Here is a 27,297-nt window from a genome sequence, read left to right on the forward strand (position 1 = left end):
TGTCGATGCAGACCTTGTACACCATTAAATAAAGTCTTTTGTTCCAGGGTTGGTGACGTAAGTTAATCAAACCGATTTACCTCCTTAGTTCAGATGACCTATGTTTGTTTTTTATTTCCTTTTTTACAGAATAGCAATTGCCCGACATACGAACACCTGACGCTTGTTCAATTTCTATCAAAGTGTACACGCCTCAAAATGTGAAATTTAAACTTTTGCTCATATTTGCGTCTTCGCTAGTCAATTTACACTGACGGTATGGTCTTTTGTTCTCATGTCTACAGATATTTGACCTTTCTATACAGGTAAACAGTTTTATTTTCCTGTGGTACCCTCTTTACAATTTGCAAAAATATGTTTACAATATATTTCAAGGCATAATAATAATCAATTTATTCACGAAATGGATGTTTCGAAGTTTTGCTGTTCCTAATGGTTGCTTCCTGGTTGCTTCTCTGTAACTTTTATGCGAAGGCATTTATCTTTAAAGCAATTATTGTAAGTTGTCACAGAATTATGAGAGCAGGTACTGCAAGACATTCACATATTTTCATCCGCAAAGAATGCCTTGGAAACAGTTTTGGGAGAGAGAGAGAGAGAGAGAGAGAGAGAGAGAGAGAGAGAGAGAGAGATTTCCAAACGAGGCGATTTTAATGTTTTGAGACTGAGCCACAGCTGCATCTGTTATTTCCCAATATGAAACAGTAAAAGATGTTTAATCAGATTATACAGAAGATTATGTCATTGGATTCCATTACGTCGGTGACTGAATGTATGATGCTTATGGAATGGTATATTCGTTTAAACTTTTATGGACATTGATATGTACATTTATTAATAGTTTATGTCATTTATGATTGATGTTATTTTCATATCTAAGGAAACAAGGAAAATATATGGACGAAGGGAAGATGTTGTTCGAGTGATTCCCCGCCGGCTTAAAATCTCCGTAAACTTTGGCGGCTCTCAAGTATCACATTATTTCCGCATGAACTATCACTAATGTACTACACATTGAATTTAACACGACTTTATGAGATTGCAGCAAGGAAGGCACTTTCATCAAAAGTCCTGAACTTTATTTCGATTTTGAGGCGACGGAGCAGCTGTTTAGGTTTCTAATTCTTTTCTCTTACACATTTGCGTAGAGCTTTGAGGCGGTGACATATAATTGTCATAAAATGGAAACTATGAAGTCGGCAACATTGCTTGCATGGTGTTCAAACAGGTAATTGAAGACTGTCACCTCGCAAAGCTGACAAAGTGCTAAATATTTGACGGATAATTATAGGAATTTGCGTTATTTTTGGTCAGACACATTGACTGTACATCGTTTTGACCTATTTTATGAAAATGGCAAATTTTTGCAAAGAGTGTTTAATGTAACAGTCATATTTGAAAATAGAGTCTTTTTATCTTTCCTGATAAATTCTGGACTTCTAGTATTGTTTCATGATCATGAAAGAATTAAGCGAATTCTGGTAAGTATGGTTATAGACTTTTTCCTAAATGATTCAAACATTATGTGTGACGTTACACTGGATAACGTCAAGAGGGCAAGCAATGACGTATAGAAATAAGGTCTACAGTTTGGCAAATAAATGAAAAGCCTGCCTTCACTCATTTGATTGATGAATTTGGCCTATTGGATACGATAACGGGTGCAATAGGCATGTAAGAAAAGAGTTTGATGCTATAATGCGAAAATTCTTTTGATATCTGTGGCACATACCTCCCCTTTTGCTGATTTGGTTATACGCTGTACTTTCTTTGTAATAAAACTCTTTGATAGTAGGTAGGATAAATGCAACAGTACCACTTGGGTCAGGGGCTTTATTTATTACCATTTGCAGGAACACATATACAACTAACGTTTGGCATATATGTATTACCGTTTGCATGAACATATATATATATATATATATATATATATATATATATATATATATATATATATATATATATATATATATATATATATACCGCTTGGGTAAGTGTATATATGTATTTACCATTTTGCGTGAACATGTGGGCAGAGCACCGACTTTGTTGTCGTAATGATGATAGATGGTCTAACTACGCGTAGCTATGACATACATCAATTTTATTTCTCTGTTATTCGGCAAAATGAGTTGACCTCAGGACGAATCAAAAGTGATCCCTGTACGAACCAACGACGTAATACTTTTTTTTACCGTTACAACGGCAGCTACATCAGCTTTGATAGGACAAAGTTTAACGGGACGAAGCACATAAACGCGATCACGCAGCACAAACCGATAAATGTTGTGAAACTTGTGAGCGTACAACCCTTGCTTGCGGAGCAGTTTGTCGCTTTGAAAGACCGAAAAACCGAGCGTTGATAATGAAACTGCAATTGGTCGTACTAGTCATTTTGGCAAGTCTGGTTTCTCTAGCTGAGAGCCAGGTGAGTATTTCAACGCTTAGCTACATTATAAGAACTCTTGTGTCTTTTGTATATGTATGACACAGTAACACTGTCTTCTTGTTGGAACAAACAACCTGCGATATGAGTGAAAAGGAGTCACTAGTCAGAACATTTGGACTATATATTGTTAAGGAAGGTTCATGAGTCTGTCGGCAGCTGAAGTAACGTCAGGTTTTTTCGAAAATTTAGAAAATGCCTCAACTGCAGAAGGAATTTCCCAAATAATTGACCTTTTGCTATTGCTGATAGAGTAGGTTTTCAAGGGCAATTTTGGACCATTTCTTTAGTTGATCGTTTCATGTCAGCCCCCAATACACTTATATACAGATTTATTAGTATGCCTTTTGGTTTCTGACGATTTTCATCGATTTCAAACACAAAAGGTAAAACATATCATCTTTCTACGTGTCTTCATATTAGAACCATCCGTCATCCAAGTTCTTCCCACCCCTCCAACCATCCACCGCACTTCAATCTGCCTGTTCGGAAAGAGCTATGGCTCACTTAGAACATACCAACATTTACTGCATAGAACTCTCCTATCGATGATGGCGACCTTCATAATACAAAAAAATTGATCGGGGTAAGAAATTACTACAAAAGCTCATTTTTCTGAGTACCTTGGTGTACTGCAATTTTGTATTGCTGTTTCACTAATTGTACAATTGCTACTTCCGATGCCAAGAATCTACTTTGCAGAACCGCTCTTAAAGCTCTTTCTTTTTTTCACATTTTGTCTCGATAAGATGTAAAAGTTCTTTCTCAACTATGACCAAAGACCTTGTTTTTCAAACATTGGAGATGAACACACAACTTAGTTTTTAACTGACTGATTTTCGAGTTTCAACTCAAATACGGTCGCCGCAAGTATACCCGTGAAAAGCATCTGAATGTAGTGGACAAATCCATCATCCAGGATTATATTACCATGCCCTGCCCGTCGCATTTTGATCGGTCGAGCTGAACCACGTGCACGTGACTGACAACAAATACACAGCAATGGTTTGTTTACATGCCGGTGAATATGAAAACAGACAAATAGAGAAACAGACTGGCAACGGGTATTGTTCAAGATGTTAAGCGGTTACGTAATCCCTCCATGTACGCCTCGCATCAGTTAGCTCTCGTCTCTCTTTTCCGAAGAGTGTCGACAATGCACCCTTCGGTAGTTTCCAGATTTTCGCTAATTTCAGGTGAAACTATGTTCGGCAAAGTTTGTGTTGTTGTTGTTGTCTTGTGGTGCTGAGCAGCATTGGCATGTTGGTGAAAACGGGAAAGTTTTGAGCTTCAGGGAGGTGAGTTTTACCATTTTAAGGTAAAGGGCGACGAATTCGGACGCGCACACGCTTTAGAACGTTTCTGCGCAGATTTAACTCCAGTCTGCCGCAAATGGGTTATTTTGTAGCGCATGTATTTAACATCACCTGTCATTGTTGAAATTGCGCTTTTACCCAATTTATAGACCCAGTGTCTTAGAAATACATGTGACCTATAACCTTGTCATATTTTGACCCCCTAGGAAGCTGGTTTTTATTCAATATGAGCGAAAAATTGACATTTCTCTCCCATTTATAATGTGCAAATTACCCATTTACCTGGAGATATTGTAAAAAGTAGCGTGGTGACACCCTTTTATTAAAAGTGTAAACTAAATGGTATTATGTCAGGAGTTTATTCACCAAGTTTGGTCAAATGACACCATTCAAAGCGACAAGAAGAAAGTTCGAAAATTATGAAGTGATATAATTTTGATATCGTCATTTTGTAATCGATACTTATGTTAAAATTTCTTCACAAACATCATGAAAACTATACATTCGATAGATATGGATCTTAAGTCTAGGTATTTATTAAAATTAACTCATTTGCTAAGCGTTTTATAATTGCTTTCTTTAGTTTAAGTGAATTATATCACTTTTATTTATTTCTAACGACGCCATTTTAACGTCCGTTTCCATGGAAACAAGCGTGGTGACCCCCGTTTTTTATTTCATTTTTGAACTTGCACAACTTCCAAGAATATTTGTGCAAAGTTTCAAGAAAATGACACCACAACTTAATTTGACGTAATTCGTAGTACTTCACCTTAAAAATTCTTTTCACATTTTTATGAGTATATAATGTGTGCGTTTGAACCAAATTTGAAAGTCTTTTATCGATACTGTTAGATTTTACTCAATGGTTTACGGTCAGTCATAATGTCTTTTACAAGTTTGTCATGGAAGGAGGGGTTTATGAAACTGCTGGCGTTTTATGTTTTGATTGGCGTGAAGCAGTATTTCTGCCCGAGATCAGACAAAGCAAGTAAGTAGGGTTGCTATGCGACAGGCAGCACGATGCCATCTCGTCGTACTTATTACAAAATCTCGTGCAATTATCAGCCAAGAACAAATCTTCCAAAAAGTTTAACACCTGTGAAGCTCATTTTAATATGAAAAGGCCATAAACTATCTAGACGACCATGGACAAAACGGCGTGCCGCGTTGCTAGTCTGTCTTTCTATTTGTCTGTGATATGAATAATAAGATTAACAACTCAAAGTATCGTAACTTTAAAGCTGAAACGTAAATCGTAATAAATCACAAAATAAAATGGAGCACTTGTGGGCCAAGTTCAGATACTTTTTGTGAAAACATCTCGGGATTTGCAAAAGTTTTGTCGTTTGTTTGAGAAATGTTAACAAAATTTGACGGTTTTCTAGGGTTCGTTGATAATATAATGGAAATAACAGACTCTTCCCTGACCATTAACGTTTATTGATGGGCGCGAGCTTGAGGAAAGCCAAAATTAACGGGCTCGGCAAGCCTCGGCCCGTTAATTTTTGCATTCCTCTCGCCCTTGCCCATAAATAAACGTTAATGGTCAGCGCGTCGTCCGTTATTTCTATATTGAACATTGACATTTTCAAAGACAATATAGACAATATGGCTTAATAGCGGGCACCTAAAACATTCCTTGAAATTGGATGATAATGGTTTTGTAAGAAAAATACAAAAACATGCCTACCTAACGGGACTTTAAGGTAATAAGCCTCTCGAAGCATAAAAGCCTCGCTCTTTTGAGTGAACTTTCTCCGGTTCAAGAATAAAAATGATGAATCACTTTGCAAAGTTTGAGGTAAGCAAAACATATTCCCTATAAATATTATACTGATATTTGCAATTCGATATAGCCACTGTAACCTTATAGGAATTAAATTTTTCCGTTTGCATATAAATAAGAGGCCTGGCTTTAAAGTTATTCCACTATGCAGGATTCTAAATGAATTCTCACAGGCGGCATTTTAGAAACGTATTGACATAAAACACCCAAAAACACTCCTGAGGCACAGTCTTATTCAATGATTATTGCTAAACTTCATGAAGTTTACATTCTCAGAGTTCTTATCTGTAATAATTATATATGACATACAATTATCAGTTTGCACTGCACCCGAAAAAAACCATTTTCATTCATTCTTCTTAAATGATAGACCATCCAAACTTTATTTACAGAAAAACGAGGGAAAAGATGCGTCAGAAAACAAAGGGGGACAGCGTCGTAAGTACAGACATCAGCTTATTTTCCTTTGTTGACGACAATTATGAAATTATATCAAAACCAAAGATTGCACTTCTTTGCTTGCACACTAAAAACAATCGAAAAAATCTTTTCATTCAAATAATATTCATCTAGCTTGATTTTAAGTGCTTTTTTGAATCTATTCGCTTTTTACCACCTTAGCAACTTCCGGTCACATTGATTTATTGACCTGTCCATATATCGACCAACAATGGGCAAACATTGTCAACTGGTTCAGGCAGTTTTTAAGATGGCGTGAAACTTTACTTTTTTGCTTAAGCTCCCTTGAAGATATGAGTCTTAAGCAGAATATGCATTTCAACATACTTCATTGTGAAGAGAATGACAAATTAATTTCTGCTACAACAACAATAACGAAAATATTATTCAAAGTTAAAGATTATTGCCCCGTTAACGAGCAGCCTGGTGTCACTTTTTGTGACAGGCGGTCATTTGGAGCTGACAGTTCGTTGGATTTCCTGTGTGAAACCACTTATAAAAATACTGATCGAAATTATTGGTGCTGTCCTCGACGAAGACGATCCAATTGTACTCGAATGTGTAAGAGATTCAGACCACATGCAAGTGACCAAACAACGGTGATGGTACACGCCAATGAGACAAAGGTTAAGACCACGATGGTGCTTCCGGACAGTGGGGAAGATTACGATATCGACTGGACCGAGCATTTACACGGATGGCGTGGGATTAGGCCTCTCAAGAAATGTCAGTATATACTACATAAAATCTAGTCCCCTCTAGGGACAGTAATTTAAAGTGGGAGCCAACATGACAATTAGAGGTTATTTAAGCAATAATGTACCCCCTCCCGGCCCATAATGGACGAAAGCAAACTTTGCACGACATAAGTGTACGAGGCGAAGCCGAGTACATTATTGACTGCAAAGTTTGCTTGAGTCCATTATGGGCTGGAAGGGGGTACATCATTGCTATTATTTTTTAGTTTTGGCAATGCCAGTAAATTTGTAGATGTAGAAAACGAATAAATAAGGAATTAATTTAGACTGAGTTTGAAGCCAACGAGCGTCGTCCGGTATGATCGACCCTCATTTACTCACACTCTGCACTGCACTGAACACGCATGTTCAACACAAAAAATGGGCATCACTTTCACGGTTCAATTTGGAATTAAAAACGATGTATTTTCAAAGGCAACGAAAATGAGTTTTGCATCCCTACCGTCTATATCGAACTTGAAACATCACCTTTCAATATCACGCCATTGAAAAAGCCGACACGGTCAAGTGCCAGACATAAAGAAAGGGAATGTTCATGCTTCGACATCAGCATGATCAGCGAGCTGCATGGTATCAGCTGATCAATAGTACAGCATTCAATTGCAAATCGCGATGTCGTAAAGAAGGAAGCCATTTTGTTTGTTTACTTTGTTTACTATTTAATTGCAAATGTAGTTCGGGAACACTCCAAAACCGATGACGTAAAATATCACGGCTGATGTATTACGGTAAACCTTACAAGGATGGAGCGGTATAAGATAATTCTTCAATATTACGAGGGTTCACGAAGAAATTCTACGCTCATTAAGGCCGCTTGTGGTTCCGGTTTCTTTAAGGTATTCGCGGCGACGGTTGGAAGGACCCACACATGCGTACTTTCAGTGGTGTGAAGTACGATTTTCAAGGTTTCTGCAGCTACACACTTGTCAGGGACTGCCGGACAAGCACGCCCTCTTTCGATATATCTGCTGACTTCCGAGGGCGCTATGACCCGACTGAAGCTCCCACCAGAATAGTAGCGGTTAAAAATCAAATCCATGGCGGTACCACCTACACATTCCTTGAAGACAATTCTGTTATGGTAAATTTTGAAGAAAAAGAAATCCTATCTGATTTCTTTAAAAACTTTGCTTTTAGGCCGATATTAAATTCATTTGTTGGATGATCTGTCTTCATGAGACCTCTTGTTTGGGATGTGTACAAAAGACTATCATCGAGACGGGCATAAAATCGATAACGACTTAAGGTAGTACGTGCCTCGAAATGAAGATTTAAACTTTTACTCAATCTTTCCTAAAGGAATATTTCAACCATTCTCTTTCAAAATCAATAATAAAAATCGGGGGTCACCTTGCAAATTTTGATTCTTGAGAAACAAATTACCCAAGGTTTACCGATATTTCAAAATCACCGCCATTCCAGTGTTAACTCTATTGAAAAAGGATTTTTGAATTTCGATAAACCTAAGACAGAGACAAGTTTTCGTACTCTAACAGCTTTAAAATGATCCTCTCAAGTGGTAGATCAGAAAAGAATTGTAAAAGTTTGAGAGTCCGAAAATCTGCCCTCAAGGCGCAATCTACCGTGACCTTAATGATCAAACGTAAACATTTTATGACGCCTGTACAGCCTCGTTACTTTTAGCACCACGTGGCATGCATAACAGACATTTGCCACTGGTATGAGTAATGAAAAATCGTTACACACACAGGTTAATGGACATCCGGCTAACAACCGTTCTCTAACCATTGGTGACAACATCAGGTATGTCCATGCCAAGGATGAAAGCGTTCTGCTGGAGTTGCAATGTGGACTGTCTCTTATGTGGACTGGAAAATACCACGAGGCTTCCGTGACTATTGGTAACGACGACTTCATGGGCAAGCTATGCGGAATGTTCGGCAATGGCGTTCGAGAAAAAGGGGAGGACTTAGTGAAGTCGGATGGAATGAGAACGACCAAAGTCGCTGAGTTTGCAGAGAGTTGGGTCATCCCAGGAAGGTAGTTGGCTTTTTTCGTAATGTGGCACAAGGGTTCGATTATTGTCAGCTTGTCTACGGCAGCTTACAGGTAGTCTCGCCTCGAACTTGAAAACTAAAGACTTTAAATTTTGCCCAAGGTTTCCTAAAGCAAATTTATCTATGCACTGTCTTCCGAATCCAGAAAAAAACTTAGGGGTCACCCTAAAAAGTTTTGTACTAGAGAACTATTACTTGAGTTTGATATTCAAAATATCCGCCATCGTTGTGTCAACTCTACTGGAAAAAAATATTTTCGCTTTCAAAACTGTCAGCCAGTTACACTCTAATTTACTCCAAGAACTTCAAACTTATCCCTTTACAGAGGCAGACAAAAGGAATATTGTAAACGCTTAAGGGTCCATATATCTGTCTCCAAAGCGCATTCTACTTTGATTGGGTTTACATAAATGTTTCAGTAGATTACTTCATTTAAACAATTTCTTTGATCAAGATCAAGGTTATACAACATTCAACATCGTAAATTTCACTAAACAGCCCCTTCGTTTTGAATAACCAGAAAAAGTATCAAAAATGAGGCAGAATTCATATTGTTGCTGCTCACTAAACATTACAATCTTGCAATGGAAAATCTGATGACAAACACACACAGATACCAACATACATAGATACACATACACACACACACACACACACACACACACACACACACACACACACACACACACATATATATATATATATATATATATATATATATATATTATATATATATATATAATATATATATATATATATATATATATATATATATATATATATATATATTAAATACGATATACTTTACGATACGGAAGACAAAAGCAAAATTTTAAGTGTAAACTTGAAAATTGAGGATTGGTTTTCAAATTTAATCAATATGAAATCAAATGCAGTGCAGAGCACTAAAATATGAGATATATATTATTTGTTGTCTCATAACGATGTCAAAAGTGTGCACTGTCCATTTACAGTAAAAAGTACGAATAATAGTGACGAAGCAACTTAAGTCAATTTGGTTAATCCTCTTCGGGCGGTTGCCCTTCAAAATTATTACATCTCTTAGACTTATCATTGCTTTTTAGTGCTGATACTTAATGTAGGTCGTCGTATTTTGCGTTTCAGTTGTCCCTGAAAGGACCGGCAGAGATTTGATGCGAGCCTGTATGGTTTCTTCTAAGACCGTTCGAGGATACGGCATTGACATGCACTGATTTCGTGAAATTGCTTTCTCCAATGAAAAGATCCTTGATCGCTTTTAGGCATGGTTGTTTCTGAATATAATTCTTACAAGTATTATATAACCATCTCCAGGGCCATTTGTGACAAAATAAATAGAATGCAAAATCAAAGTTGTGAGAATTAGTAATCGATTGTGTTGCGTTAGAAGTAAGTTGTTTTACATTTTGGTGGATCGACCTTTCTGTGTTAGTTTTATTTATTTGTCAAGAAACGGGGCCATTCAGTAGCCACCTTGCAAAAATTATGTTTTCGTCAAAAGTCGAAGTTGTTGAAACTTTCAAACCATTAAAGAAATACACGGTTACAGACTCTGTATATTGAATTCGACTTTTCCTCAAGATGTTCCTTTTATACGTGCAGACATCTTAGAAACCGTGTCTGGTTCGTTTAAAAGAGAGAGGGAGAGAGAGAGAGAGAGAGAGAGAGAGAGAGGGGGGGGGAGAGTCAGAGAGTCAGAGAGAGAGAGACAGATAGACAGAGAGATACCCCAGAAATCGCTCGACTATATTTTCTCAGGAATGTCGTTCATCCAAGTTCAGTCTTAACCATTTTAGAACATTTTTCAGATGACAAGAGTTTGTGTTCTAAAAATCCGAGCAAACCTACACATCCTGAACACATGACCTGCATTTGATCATTTGATGCAATTAATTCCCGGAACTAAGTGTAAGGTGATCGGAAGAAAGAATATTATTCACCGACATAGCTACCAATCAAAAATGTGAACCAACTCGTACACTTCATCACAATCCAGTCACTCTGTACATATTTGATCTGTTGCTCATTTTATTCCCTTGTTATGCGATACGGCTTGTAACTCCTACATCCAAAAAAACCACAACGTTTTCACAGAATGTAAATTTGAATGAAGTCAACTGAAACTAGAAAGGAAAGAACAAAATTTGCCTTAACGTCGTACATACCGATGAATAGGTTAAAACGAAAATGGTAGTAGGTAGATTCTATGTAACAGACAAAGCCAAGGGGAACGATTTTAAAGTGAAAGATGACATAATTTGTTCATGTCTTCTCGTGCCTTTGCTAACTCTGTACGCTTCTTCCTATTTAGGACAACTGAAAGATACAATAATGTGGGAGAGATTTAACGACAATGATAACACAAGTATCAATTGACTACAACATTTAGTTATAAGACTTTTTATTGTAGGCTATCGCAGGCTATCGTAATCAGCCCAGGTTTTTGTACGAAAGAAAAAAAATAATGGGATATGAATTTCTCTAATATTTTTGAATATGTTTTCTCCAATCAGTACTGTGGTGGAATGACCGACAGTAGATGTATTCAATGAACAAGCTCTTCATTCCTTTCATAGGAAGGTGTAGGAATCTTCCACATATTCAAAAGCAGCAGTTGTATCATTACATTGCGATGGCGCGTGAATTTATACCTTTACATAGTGGCCACGATTGATATAGGCACTATTCACAGACATTGACATGTTGTAACCAGGGTTTGCATTCAGATTCAACTTCAAATGCAAGAAATAGCGGACTAATATCGAAGCCTTGACACTTCAGTTCACTAAAGTCTCACGATTAATATTTTGAGACAAATTCGTTAGGCAAAGATGTTTCTTCAGGGAGAGGCCCTACGCCGGTCTATCCAGCCATGCGGATCGGATAATGATTTTGGAATACAATGGTTGAAAGGGCAATGTACCGAATCGGATCTCTCCTGTCTTACTTTTGAGTTAGTGCGACCTGGCTCCTCAAGCTGGTGTAGTCAAGGAGGGAGTTTCACACGTTTGACTGGGGCCTTGCCTACCCAGACCGATTAGAACAGAGCAGTGTAACATATGAGAGTTTAATATCCGAACTCTTGGATGTGTGGACATGACATACCTTCCTGGGATGACCCAACTCTCTGCAAACTCGGTGACGTTGGTCGTTCTCATCCCGTCTGACTTCACCAAGTCCTGACCTCTCTCTGGGTCACCATTGCCAAGCATTCCACACAGTTTGCCCATGAACTCATCGTTACCATAGGTTACAGAAGCCTCGTGGTATTTTCCGGTCCACAGAAGAGATAGCCCACTGTGATGGAGTTCTAATAGAACGCTGTCATCCTTAGCGTGGACATACCCGATGTTGTCACGGAGGTCTAGAGAACGGTCTAATAACAGATGTCCGTCAAGATAGAGGGACTGTGGTCAACCTAAGGAGTGAAGTGTGGCAAATTTTTGTTAGCTCCTAATTCAAATCAACATCAAAATTCATGGAGTTATTTTAATATTTTGGGTAAACCAAAGGAGCTTTTCTTATTAGAACTTGAGAGCTTGTGTTGCAAGCCTTTAGGAATACTAGAAACCAACTATCAGAAACACGATTGGAACTACTTTGGGATAATTGGATAATGAACTAATCTGGTTTTAATCTGCAAATGTACACTCATCTTCTTTTCTCTATAAGCAATGCATTTGTTTTTATGAGTAGTTTGTAATATTGCAACATTCAGCTATAGAGCACCCAGCACTTTTGAGAAATTTGAAAAATGTAAAGATCAAAGTCCAATTGCGTTAAGATCAAATTTCCCTGTGTGTCACGTATACACGACATGTATGGACAATTTTCAGATCTGGTGATTTGAAAGAACTGGAATTTTGCTCTGCATGACAGTAACAAAGTCAAAAAGTCTATTCTGTGATCAGACATAAAGATAACCGCAAGACTCACTGAGTATTCAAAAAGCGAGAAGATTTCAGACGACCGACCATGGCTTCAGGATAGAGTGAAGTCCCGCAGCAGTATATAATGTAACAAGGTTTAAAGCGTAGGATTTACATGTAATACAGTCGAACAGGTTATTGTTTGTCTTGTCAGCGTTCTTCTCAAGTTACTTACTCGTTACTTTATATTTGTTATAACGAGCAAACGTCCGTAAAATAAGTAAAATATGACAAGTTAAATCTTTAAGCATGTACTTTAGAAAAGGTACAACAGCGACTAAAAGGGGAAAGTTCTGTCTGGTCAGCACTCTCATCACTGAAGAATGTAGAGTCATCCAAAGTATGTTAATAGCCAGGTTAATGCAACATATGACATGAAAATTAAGTACTTAACAATACGTTTATTGAAAAGCATTGACCGGAACTAACAAATAAAAAATGTAAATCGTAACCCTTTCCCTGGAAAAGAGGCCATAATCATATTCAATATTTTTTTTTCTTTTATTAGTTTTCAATTTACACTTACCCAGATAGAATTGTCATCAAGGAACGTGTAGGTGTGACCATTATTGAGTCTGGTTGTTACAGCCACCATTCTGGTTGGAGCCTCAGTCGGGCTGTCTCGTCCACGGAAGTCAGCAGATATGTCGAAAGTGGGCGTGCTTGTCCTACAGTCTTTGACCAGTGTGTAACTGCAGTAACCTTGGAAACTGTAATGAAAACCACTGAAGGTACTCAAGTGTGGATCCTTCTTCCCGACTCCGTTCACACCTAAAAAAATACATGACCCGGAAAGGATTATCCCTTGCTATACAAAGCCGTTTTTCTGTCTTCCCTCAATTGACCTACCAATAAGCAATATTTGTAACGTTTGTCATAAACTTGTTTTCACAAAAGCGCTACTCTGCTCCATCACTGTGTTAAACCATCGTTTACATGATACCTGTGTTCTGAACCATGTTAGCGCCAATGACTGATATTTTCTTACTTTCTGCATTCAACTTGACGGAATGTTCTCTTACGAAAAATATCTCTTTTTTAAGCAGTTGAGCTTAGAATTTTTGAAGTTATAGATGTGAATAAAAATATACCAACATTTATAGATCCAGAATATGCCCCAGTATTTTGGTCTGTGAATGAGTACCCAGTGTATTATGTAATCTTCGTAGCAGCTCGGGACCAGAATAACGATGACAATTTTTTTCTGCCCGGCAACCACGGTTACGTTTTGCTGAGAGACGACATCATCAGTTCCATTTTGTGTCACTGTAATCTCAATGATGGTGTCTCTATCGGTAACTTGGTCTAGACAAATGACGATTATGATAAGTCGTTTCATACAAGATTTCCAACGCCCTTCTACCGTAAGGACGCCATCTGTGAAAAAACAAATGAAACTTGGTATCAGAGAGCACATAATGACCCAAAAAACAAAACAAAAACAAAACAAACATTTATCAGTAGAAGAGAGGCGCCATCGTCATCCAAAATTAGAGCGTGTGGGTCTTCATCTGCGCCTAGACAGTTTTCTGCTGTTTGACCAATATGATCCCACTATTATTGCTGATTTGTAGATTTTAGTATTCACAGCAACATAAGAGGTCTTGAACTGAGGTTTTTCCTAAAACTGATTTGCTGTTTTGAAATGATTTACAAATGTTACTGATATTCAGTCAACCAGCAATGTGAATGCTGTTCAGCTGTACAGTATTGCCAACCATTTTGTTTGCAGGTCATTACCGGTTTCTTCTCAGACCTCAAGTTTAGGACTTTAGTTATAAGTTACCCTGCATTCCTTTCAATGATAATAAGGGGACAATCCACCCCATTGACCGTAAGAGGGTTCATGTCTGAAACAGAGGCCATAACGTATCTATAACTTTCGTGCTCATTTCGTTACGTCTAATTTTTCTGACAGTTCCTTTCTCCAACTGCTGGCTTTCTTTAGAATGAACTACTGCAACGCTGGTTTTAATTTGCTCTTTCACAATCAAAGAATACAACATATTTGGTCTTACCTCCATTGCTGTTAGAGTCATCATTAGGCACGTCTGGGTCTTGCTATGGAAAATGTTGAAACGACCGTAAGTATAGTGCCGTGGTACGAGCACTATTTCTGTAAAAGTGTGCCCTTCTCAAATTTAAGGACGAAATATCTTAAAATTAGCCATCAATCATTCCATTTCGTAGAATTTTAGAATAACTTCAGCAAATTTTGACCGTTTTCACGAATGGTTAATCTGGACTTATGGCTCAAAAGAGGAAATTCCGTGACATTGTAACACAAGAAACAGGACTAAAGGACTCAACAAATTTCGAGAGATTGACTTGTACAATGTTGCAGTCGGTGAAATCTAAGAGGTGTTTTCAATTTGTATTTTTACTAAGTAAACTGTTATAACACCCCAAGGGGAAGAGTACGAGAGGGGGCGTCCCCCTCTCCTCTCGCATTGAAAATTTTGATGCATGAAGAGAAACAATATTAAACAATTAAGACGAATATAAAACCAATTATGAACTGAATATGCTCTCGTGTTTTACAACAGGTTCATTAATAGTAGTACGCTTCACAGAACGATAATATATATGTTATCACTATATGTAGCAGGTTTTTTTCAACATCGCACAGTACTCTCAGAGTTTAATCACTAATTACAAAACTTTATTTAATATGCAAATGAGCTGTTAATTAACTAGACACTGCTCAATGCTTCATGGGACAATTAGATATCCATCAGATCAGTATTTGTAGCACGTTTTACCTAATTTAATGCTGTAATTTTAGAGTAATGTCACTAATTAGAAAGTTCATTAAATATGCAAATAAACTCTAAATTCACTTGACACTGTTCAATGATTCATAGCACAATTAAATATTTATCAAATCAATATCTGTAACACGTTTCACAAAATATGGTGCCGTAATTTCAGAGTTATATACCTAAGTACAAAGTTTATTAAATATGCTAATGAACCCTTAATTAACTTTACACTACTAAATGCTTTAAAACAGAGTTAGATATCTGTCGGATCAGTATATGCAGCAGTTTTCATCACATTTGATGCAGTTATTTCGGAGTTATATGACTAATTACAAAACTTCATGAAATATGCAAATTAGTTAATTATTAACTTGACACTGCTCAATCTTCTCAGTAAAATGGATATTTATCAGATCAACATCTGTAGCACGTTTCATCAAATTTAACGCTGTAATTTTGGAGTAATATCACTAATTAGAAAGTTCATTAAATATGCCAATAAACCCTAAATTAACTTGACACTGTTCAATGATTCATAGCACAATTAAACATTTATCAAATCCATATCTGTAACACGTTTCACAAAATATGGTGCCGTAATTTCAGAGTTATATACCTAATTACAAGGTTTATTCAATATGCAAATGAACCCTTAATTAACTTTACACTACTAAATGCTTTACAACGCAGTTAGATATCTGTCAGATCAGTATATGCAGCAGTTTTCACGACGTTTGATAAAGTTATGTTTGAGTTATATGACTGATTATAAAACTTCATGAAATATGTAAATGAGCTAATTATTAACTTGACACTGCTCAATGCTTCTCAGGACAATTGGGTATTTATCAGATCAACATCTGTAGCAAGTTTCTTCAAATTTAACGCTGTAATTTTAGAGTAATATCACTAATTTCAAAGTTCATTAAATATGCAAATGAACCCTTAATTAACTTCACACAACTAAATGCTCTACACTACCATTAGATATCTGTCGGATCAGTATCTGCAGCAGATTTCATCACATTTGGTGCAGTTATTTTGGAGTTATATCACCAATTACTAAACTTCATAAAATATGCAAATGACCTATTTGTTAACTTGACACTGCCAAATGCTTCTCAGTACAATTAGATATTTATCAAAACAATATCTGTACGCAATTTCACTGACTTGGGTGCCGTAATATAAGAGTTATATACCTAATTACAAAGTTCATTAAATATGCAAATGAACCCTAAATTGACTTTACACAACTAAATGCTTTACACTACAGTTAGATATCAGTCGGATCAGTATCTGCAGCAGATTTCATCACATTTGGTGAAGTTATATCGGAGTTATATGACTAATTACAAAACTTCATAAAATATGCAAATGAGCAATTTATTAACTTGACACTGCCCAATGCTTCTAAGTATAATTAGATATATATCAGATCAATATTTGTTGAGCGTATCATCAAGTTTGGTGCAGGAATTTCAGAGTTATGTCACTAATAACAAAAGTTCATTAAATATGCACATGAGCAGATAATTGACATGACACTCACAGTATCATCATAATGTTCTGACATTGTCATCTGTGAAAAGTTTCATGAAATTTGGTCCAGTATTTCTTGATATATGTCTACACTGTCATTACCGTCTCCATAGGGAAACCATTGTACTTAAAAAAACGATATTGCATAACTTCATTAATATGCAAGCCACACTAACCAAAATCTAATCAGTTCTTGCAAGTAGCATATGGTACCTGTGTACTAAATCTGATTTGAATCCGTTCAGGCGTTTTTGAGTTATCGTGTAAACAGACAGACAGACAAACAGACACACACACACACACACACTAACACACACACACACACGGACAGACAGACAGACAGACATCGCTATGACATTAGCCTACGTGTTTATACACGTGAGCTAATAAGGAGTAAATACACAAAAAGGTAAGAAATTGGTGTCTTCAAAAGCAGTTTGCCCTCAATTGTATAATAATTCTGCCAGTGCGTTGGTGCAGGGCAGTAAAAAGTTTCTGTAATTTCATGCACTTTTAGTGCCGTTAGGGTGACCAACAGATGTAGATACATGTAGAGACACTGGCATGCGTACATCGACAGCGGGTACAGTGGGTACACAAATAGCCATCATAGTACCATTTATGTAGGAATTTAAATGACTAACAACGAAAACAAACGAAACTTACATGCAATAAATGAAAACTTTGTAGTGAGGTAAAGTGAAGTGGTAAAGCCACTGTGACAAGGTATAAGCTTACTCATTGAAAGCTTTGCAAAATTTGAAAGGAAATGAAAATTTTACGAGAGTACGACGTTCATTTGTGAAATTTTAGACACACAACAAAAAAACATTTTGTGCAAGCATACTAACATGCGTATGGATACAAAACTACCTACATATATCTATGAATGCGAGCAGCATAGGATATGCAAGTTCAATTAAAAAACGTTACGCAGTAAAATATTTAATAGTGATTACTTACTGCAGCTGTCCTAGCAAGGACTAACACCGCCAACACGGCAAAAATTGCGACCAGCTTCATTCTAACGTTGTACTGCACGCTGTGTATCTTACGCTACTTTCAGTGTTTCTTGTAGGACGCCGGACCTCTTGTACGGGATGTTTGCAGGAGGCTGTGTGACAATTTGCTGGAAGTGGTCGGGTATATATATCCTTGTCTTGCAGACAACATCCAATCAAATCTGGCCAGACTGTCGTCGTGTACCGGTAAGAACTGGTAGCGATAAAGATATTACAGGGACAATGACTACTTTGAGTTCATCCAGGGGCAAATAAAGGTTGAAGGTTGTTCAACAGTTTGCTGAAAGTGATCAGGTATATATATATCTTTGTCTTGCAGACAACGTCCAATCAAATCTTGCCAGACTGTCATCGTGTACCGGTTAGAACTGGTAGCGATAAAGATATGACAGGGACAAATGCGTACATAGAGTTCATCAAGGGGCGAATACACACGTGACAATTTCCAAAAAGATGTAAAAGTAAAATGTTTCGTTACGAAGTATCCATCAATGGTGTTTTACAGAACATCATAGAATGTCTCGTTTCCTCGGATAGCTTAGGCATTGTCAAAGAAACCTCTTTGTCACTGCGTCACTCTTTCTACCTTTATCGTATTTTGTACATTTTATCTCCAGTTGTAATAGCATGAAAAGCGTATTTGTAGCCAAAGTTTATGCATTTCAAATGCAGCATTGTTATCCTTTTTTCTGATTGCATGCTAGCGATGTAAAACATCCGGGCAACAGGTTTTCAACGATTTCTATATTGAACAATTTACGCATGTCACAGAATTAACAGGTAAATGTTTGCTACGGCTCTTTATAGACTATAGCTACCGACTGACCTTGAATACTGCATTTATTGTCAATTCAGAATATTACAATTACATGTTTAATTGTAATAGAAAAGACGAGATTTCAATGTAAGGACGCTATAGCAACTTAGCGAAACACAAATGTCTCCAAAACGTCTTTATTTGATGAGCGGAGCTGCAGTCCTTAATACTCCGTACCAATGATGTGTAAAAACTGACGAGAGAGCGATTTTTCAGTCAGGGAAATATGAAAGCGGTAAATTTATGGTTTTCTCGTACTTAAGAACAAAATGTGGGAAATAAGCCTGTGGTGCATATTAGTACCGATTCTTGCATACATTATGCAACCACCACCATGGTAGGTTTCGTGAAATCGTACGACGCAACGTTAGAAGCGAGAAAATGATTTTTTCGACCAGATTCAGCGCAATTGTACTCAATGTTTGGGTTCGAAATCTTCAACATCACCCAGGAAGGAGGACCCTTACACTTGTCCAGTGTTACTGTTCTTGTGTATACGTTGACTGAGCAAGGAAAACAAATGCGTTTTGCGTATTTTCTTATTCAACTTAAGTCTAGAACATGGCCCCGTTTACGTCACTTGACATGGTAGGAGAGGAGTAGGGATAATTGAACATGTTAAGGAGCTTAATCATTGCATGGAATTACGTTGGTTTGCTATCCGACATCGAACTTGTAAATGAATGAATAAAAACAGCCAAATTAATTTAGCATCGGCATGTTTCCATCAGAAGTGGCGTTCGTCAAATTACTGATATTTCGTAAAAAATGTTGTAAAGTTTTTCTTCTGCGACACAAGGTACAAAATGTTGCCAGGGTATGAGAGCCAAGGCTGCATCTAAGTGGATCGTTTTGATGCTCATCTGTCTCTCGAAAGAAAACGCACTACTTCGACCACGCAGTTTTGATGGATCACAACGTGACGCAGACATACAACGTCACACAACGATTGATTAACCTACAGCCTGACACACAGTCCGTATGGCGCTCAGACGGTTCATAATAAATCTTGCAACATATCACAGCTGTGTGTTTGCTGTCTCAACAATCTAAATTTTCCCGAGGGTAAGTTAAGTGATAACTTAGCGCATGACGGCTATTCAATAAATGATAGTTTTAAAACTAAATGAACTTAACGTTTGATGTATCTTGATCCACAAAGCTTGTAAACTAAACTTTGTCGTTCTAATCGTCTATTTAAGTCGAAAGTCGTCCAGTATTCTACTTAAATGTCTACACAGTCTACATGCATGTACTGTTGACTGCCGACTACCTGTCCCGGCAAGAATTCTCCTGTCAACAATAACATTATATGCTTTACACAGTGCGTTGTCTTTGCAAAGCTATAAATACTTTGTATTTCAACGCACTACGAGGGCTAGAACAAGAACCATCTTAACTTAAGCAAAAAAGTAATTATAACCAAAGATTCGGCGATTCTGCTATTGATGATTGAAGAAGATCCCAAGGCGATGTCACCAATCTTCCTATTCGCTGATCGAAACACTTTAAACGGGGAGACTGACTTATCGCAAACTTAAAAATTAATGTCGAATACTAAGTTTTCATTTTGATGACATTTATATCTTCTCATGAAATTCTTGCAAATTTACCAAATAACAATGGATTTGTCGCTTTGGGTCAATGTTTACGGGTGCAGCTAGCTTGCAGGGTACGCTTACCCATTCCGGACAACAGGTACCACCACTATTTCGTGGTTCAAGATAACCCCATTGCCTATGTCATTTTCGATATGTTCCTTGGACCTGGTAAATTTCATAGTTACCTTGAATGATAATGATTATTGGACCTGATTTGATGTCTATTGCAACGCTCTTGTGCAAATATTATACACTTTCTGTGTTTTCGGAAGATGAGATCAAACTCACTCGTTTACTATTTGTAAGCCTGCGTCGTCATCTGCGTCGTCTGCTTTTTAATGACCTGGAAGTTTGCGCGTGACAGTCGAACTACCCTGTATCGGTTACACGTGCGTATTCTTGCTTTGAATCAAGGGTACAAGAATGATAATATATTGATCACTACATTTTCATTACCATCAATCTTGAAACAGTACATTTCCTCTTTATAGCTTTACCTATAGTATGTTGAAATACATTGTGTTCATAAGCCATGTTGTCGATGACGTGTGAACATTAAGGACAGTAGGACAGGTTGAATATTTAAATATTTTGAAATAGTTTTGTGTTAGTAAGGGAGATTGCATCATGAAATAGGGCAAACATAATGAACAATGCATAGAAAGTTACTTCTATTGGTTCTTTTAATTTGTACACTTTGCCATGAACTCGTAGCTTATGGTTTGGAAAATGCGAGTAGGAATTAGCAGGTAGCTAGTCACGTAATAAATACAGTTTTCATTTTACTCATTTTACACATAATTTGGTTCAAGAAGAGCACATAACAATGTGAGGCGCAGGGAAAACAATGGAACATGAAATTGTACGGCAAGATATTTCAATGGGAAACAGTCACAGCTGATTTTGAATAAAATTTGAGTAGACCTACTCACACATTTCTTCACCATTGTTGCACATTTTTGAAAGTTTTCGTCAAGTTTGCGTGCTCTGAGAGGCAAGATTGTATTCACAAGGGTAATAGGTTTTACAAATCGCATACTTTTATCCGTCAACGAGAAACGTCATTCAGTCTTGGCTGACCAGCAGCGCTAAGAGATACTCATTGCCGTTGGTATTAAGTTACACATTTATTGTTTGAATTCACAACTTGTGTAGTTGTTGAACTATTGCAAAGAAATAGAAAGGAGCACCTTGCCAGAGTGCTGCTGGCAGCTGCCTTAACCATTGATTACTTTCGTTGTGGGCGAAATCTGAAAGGACTCAAGAGGGTTCGCAGATACTTCAAAGCCGAGCCTGACATCTGACATTTTAGGGCCAGCTGAACATCATCTCCCTAAAACACGATTGGAACTAATTTGTGATAATTGGATGATGAAGTAATGTTTTTAAAATCTCCAGACGTAAGTTCATCTTCTTTTCTTCTTACGTTCACACTTGTTTTTATGAGTAGTTTGTAATATTGAGACATTCAGCTATAGGGCACCTAAGGTTTTTGAGAAATTTGAAAAATATAAAGATCCAATTATCCCAAATTGGTTCCAATAGTGTTCTAATCTTTGCGCAAGAAAGAGTAATGGTAACTCACTCAAAAGAAGACATGAGCAGTACTTTGATGCCGTATATGTGATTACATGAATTGATTCGAGCCCCCACAAGTGGTCGGCTAAAAGAATAAAATTTTCAGAGTCGAAACAACTGTGACCGAGGCGCATTCAACCTTAAATAGCACCGCAAAGGCGTCTGGTTTACGTAATCCGTTTATATCGAAGCATGGAGATTTCATGTCTACAACATTTTCGTACTATTTTCAATTTATTTTGTTACCAGCTGTTCAACACAGGACACATTTATCCATTCCATTTCAATAGAATGCCACAGTTTGCGGGAAAATGTATTATGGATAATGAACAGGTGTTAAGGGCTTAACTATTTCCATATTGGTTCGAATGACTCACCTGGCGAGCATGTTTCTCTGCAGTAAATATGAAAGTCTGAAAAGCTTTATTTTGTGGGGGTAACATCCTCTCCATGTGAGGACAAATATGTATTCATAAGTAGCGAGTGAAAGATTTTGTCTGTTAGCAAACATCTCCGCATAATATAATCATTTTAAAAAAAAAGTGGTATGTATAGTACAAAAGCGGTATCTAACATCTAGGCGAATGAGAAGTGAAAGGCGTTATTAATGTAATTTCGATATTATTATTATGAAGGGTACATCATACATCTCAGGAAACTGTTTACTTTTGCCTCTCCTCACTCAAAGTCATACATTAACACAGGGTCAGAGATCGTCTCTCTTGTTGAGAAACAAGACTGTATCTCACTTATCCTCGGCCACCATCTCTGCCTTATAGTGGAGTCTGTACCCGCTGAAATTGGACTCGACACTATGTAATTTAACATTCAAATGTCTCAATAGATTCGCCCTCAAGTACTTCACTAAAGTACTCGTGCAACGATTCTCGAAATTTATGATCTTGATATCCAAGTAGTCGCGGTATGCATGTAGCATAAGAAGTGTAGGGGACGAACGCATGCTCCCATATACTTATTCCAAGATCCTAATATATCCCATATTCGCTAAGCAGACTGTCTGATATGTTACCCCATTCTGATACTCGTTTTCCCCTCTTGTCAAGCATCCTTGAAAATCAAGTTAGTGATCATTATCTTTGCACCGATATTCTTGTATCAGGCAACGCGACGTGATGAACATTTGTGCAAATTTCAGTGTGTTCTACATGACTCTTTCCAGTAAGCCTAATCAGTCAGCAACCAAAAATGATCGAAAAGCCAAGAACGACCCCGGCTGCAGGCGACTGCATATCTCGAAGCAGATACTGCATTACATGCATACTACAGTCTTGTACCCCGGGCCGCATATTGTGATAGAATGCTCCTCGCGGACACATATTCTGACTCGCAAATTTTGACAATTTTTTTCTGATTTAACCTCTTGTGGGCGATCATGTTAAAGCTTTCTCATGCAGTAACAAGAAAGAAATTCACCAAAAAACATAAATAATAAAAAAGAACAAAAATAACAAAACATTTCAGCGTCGTTTTTGAAAATCAAAAATCTTATTTTCCCTAAAGTGTTGAGGGCGGCCATTTTGAATTTCAAATCTCGGTAAATGTTAGCTAATAAATTAGTTTTTCTAGTTCCACAATCTGCACGGTGAACATCGATTTATACTTTTGATTTAGTAAGAGAATTGTTGAAAGTTTTAGAGAAACGTTTGGCAAAAGTTTAAAGTATTTCATCGTCGCTATTGAAGTATTTCACTGTATATTTTATGAATTGTGTGTAAATGTTCAATACCTAATTGATTGGGAATCCCACTTCAGGATCATACATAAATCAATTCGCTGCGAAACCGTCATCCCAGATACATATAAGGTAGTACCTCGACAGTGCAACAGTTCACCATCTACGAATTTGATGGCTCATTTGCATATTAAAATAATTATTGTACATTCGGACATAAGTCTAACTTCAATGCCATCAATTTGACCAGACCTCTGAGGTATGTTGGTCATACTTAGATCATATAAGGGTATACGTTTTACAGGAATGATATTCTAATTATTTGCTGATTTGCATATTTAGGAGGAATCATTTAGGAGGCATCATGGGCCAATGGCTAGAGCAGCGGACTCACGAGCAAAGGATGGTGAGTTCAAGCCCCGACATGGCTGTGGTGTTGTGTCCTTGAGCAAGGCACTTTATTCCTCATTGCTTCTCCCCACCCAGGAGTGATGGTTACCTGGTAGGACAGAGGTTGCTAGGTGTGCGTTTAGCTCTGCTGCGCTTATTGGCTGCACATGTGAGCTGTTGTTTGCTCCCCAGGGAGTTGAGTGGTATCATATATGGTCCAATGACCAGGGGTAATAATAATTGTAAAGCGCCTTGAGCACATGTACTTGTGGATATGTGCGCTATATAAGAACCCAATATCATTATTATTATTACTATTATTACTGTTATTATATTTAATGAATTTATCTCAGTATGCCATATATATATACTGAAAGCAGTGATTTTGACCAAACCTCTGCTATTTATTATTCATACTTACATTAACTAAAGCTGTAATTTGATAAGCACGACACTCTCAACTTAAGCTCATGTGTACTAAATGAATTTATGTTGTTAGCCCATATATCGATTCTGAAGACCAAACCTCTGCCATTTATTAATGATATTTAGCCCCAGCAATACTGTAATTTTGATGAAAATGACATTGTGATTGTTAGCTCATTTGCATTTTTGTTGAATTTCTGCTATAAGGCTATATTTTGATATTGACTGCACTAATTTTGACCAAACATTTCTATTCATATTTATTTATCTTACGTAGGTTTATGTTTTTAAATCTGATGAGCATAGCATTCTGATTATAAGCTAATTTGCATTTTTATTTAAGTTATATTATTTGACCATATATAAATACGGAAGGCATTGATTTAGATCAAACCTGTGCTATTTAATAGTCCCTGCATTACAATGTCATGCACTTATGACAGCACTCTATGACATGGACATTATGTCGATTTAGTTTGCAATCTGATCCATTAGGAAGCCATATTGCGCATTAAGTTATAATTTCCATACACCCTGACTGATTACATTCAAAGTTTGCGAAAAGGTAATACTCTATTCTCGATAAATGCTTTCCATTTATTTTGCGATAATTTCCAATATGATGGCCACTTTGTTTTAATTTTTATTAGTCATTTGACTGATTTTAATCATACTCGGCAGCAAAATTACATAATAATTACATAGTACATTCAGATGCATGTCTATTTATCTGTAAATATAAATCGATAGCCAGCCTTGCCGCCATTTTTTCTGCATTTATCCCCCGTGTCACTACTCAGACATGAATGGACGTATTTCATTCAAACTTAATCTTAAGGACATAGTACTTTGACACCTGCACGTGATCATATTTTGCAAAACCTTAAAATGCGTATGCTTGGTAGCAATTTTTTTTTACTTGTTATCAATGTTGTACGTTTGGGATGGTGAGTTGAGGTATATCAGTCGGGATCATAATGCTTTCATTAACTGTACTTGTTTAAGTTATATGATCCAATATGGCCACCTGACGGCCATTTTTATTGTTTTCCCACTTCAGTCAGGTTGGAGCCATTACTTTAACATATCAACCAAATTTCATTTAAATTTTTTACAAAGTCAAGGTGCTTTGACTGTATATACCTTTGCTTACCAGTCAATTATTCTACCGGTACATTATTTTGACTGCGATTCAGTTACATTTAATCAAGTAACCTAAATTAGTGGTGGGAACTCTGTCATTTACAATGACTTGTTTACAGAGAAATTGTGCATAGCGCCCTCATACAAGTGTTACAAACATTACCACTTACAATAATTTTCAACTGATACTTTTCATCTGTACCACATATGTACGGTAAGAATTTCCTCGACTGGACGCCCAATATAATTAACTTTGTTTGTTTTCGAAATCCCTTCTACATATGCAAAAGACGAATAGTGATCATATTTTATTTTACTTTATCTCTATCTTCTTTTGTAGGCATGTTTTCAACTAAATACCATTATTTATATATTACTAACTCGATAAATATCGCGATCGCATGGATGTACTTATCTTAGGCATGTTGCGGCAGTGGTGCAGTCAGGGTGTACTAACCGTGAATGGTGTAACCTATACAGAGCCGCCAGCTGAAAGTCTGCCTGGCGTAAAACCACATATGGTCAAACCAACGCTGATGGTGATCAGGTGATCAGGTGTATATATCTATCTATCTATCTATATATCTATATATATCTATATTATATATATATATATATATATATATATATATATATATATATATATATATATATATATATATATATATATATATATATATATATATATATATATATATCTTTGTCTTGCAGACAACGTCCAATCAAATCTGGCCAGACTGTCGTCGTGTACCGGTAAGAACTAGTAACGATAAAGATATTACAGGGACAAATGCGTACATAGAGTTCATCAAGGGGCGAATACACACGTGACAATTTCCAAAAAAAGTAAAAGTAAATTTTTTCGTGCGAAGTATCCACCAACGGTGTTTTAAAGTACATCATAAAATGTCTAGTTTCCTCGGATAGCTGAGGCATTGTCATAGAAACCTCTTTATTACTGCGTCACTCTTTATACACTTTATCATATTTTGTACATTTTATCTACAGTTGAAATAGCAAGAAAAAGCGTATTTGTAGCCAATGTTTATGCATTTCAAATGCAGCATTGTCAACATTTTTCTGATTGCATGCTAGCGATGTAAAACATTCAAGCAAAAGTTTTTCATCGATTTCTATATTGAACAATTTACGCTATATTTCATGTCACAGAAGTAACAGGTAAATGTTTGCTACGGCTCATTATAGACTATTGCTAGCGATAGATCTTGAATACTGCATTTTATTGTGAATTCAGAATATTACAATTACATGTCTAATTGTAATAGAAAAGACGAGATTTCAATGAAAGGACGCTATGGCAACCTAGCGAAACACGAATGTCTGTCAAGCGATTTTATTTGATGAGCGGAGCTGCTGTCCTTTATACTCCGTACCAATGATAGCAAACTGACGGAAGAGCGATTTTTCAGTCAGGGAAATATGAAAGCAGTAAATTTATAGTTATCTCATACTTAAGCGTAAAATGTGGGAAATAAGCCTGTGGTGCATGTTAGTACCGGTTCTTGCATACATTATGCAACCACCACCACCACCATCGTAGGTTTCGTGAAATCGTACGACGCAACGTTAGAAGCAAAAAAATGATTT

The 27,297-nt window shown here is 36.9% G+C and overlaps 1 protein-coding gene across 1 annotated transcript; it reads right to left on the reverse strand.

The window, feature by feature from the left end:
- Positions 1–10,796: 10,796 nt before the first annotated feature.
- On the reverse strand, positions 10,797–14,097 carry LOC139132217 (BMP-binding endothelial regulator protein-like). The gene is made up of 4 exons (XM_070698610.1): positions 13,811–14,097; positions 13,240–13,486; positions 11,892–12,182; positions 10,797–11,102 (listed from the first exon to the last, which is right to left on the reverse strand). The coding sequence occupies exons 1-4, from the start codon at positions 14,052–14,054 to the stop codon at positions 11,090–11,092; spliced, it is 795 nt and encodes a 264-aa protein (XP_070554711.1). The 5' UTR covers positions 14,055–14,097; the 3' UTR covers positions 10,797–11,089.
- Between the last annotated feature and the right edge of the window lie 13,200 nt (positions 14,098–27,297).

The sequence above is a fragment of the Ptychodera flava genome, chromosome 1 (genome assembly GCF_041260155.1).
Source record: "Ptychodera flava strain L36383 chromosome 1, AS_Pfla_20210202, whole genome shotgun sequence".
Taxonomy (NCBI): Eukaryota; Metazoa; Hemichordata; class Enteropneusta; family Ptychoderidae; genus Ptychodera; species Ptychodera flava.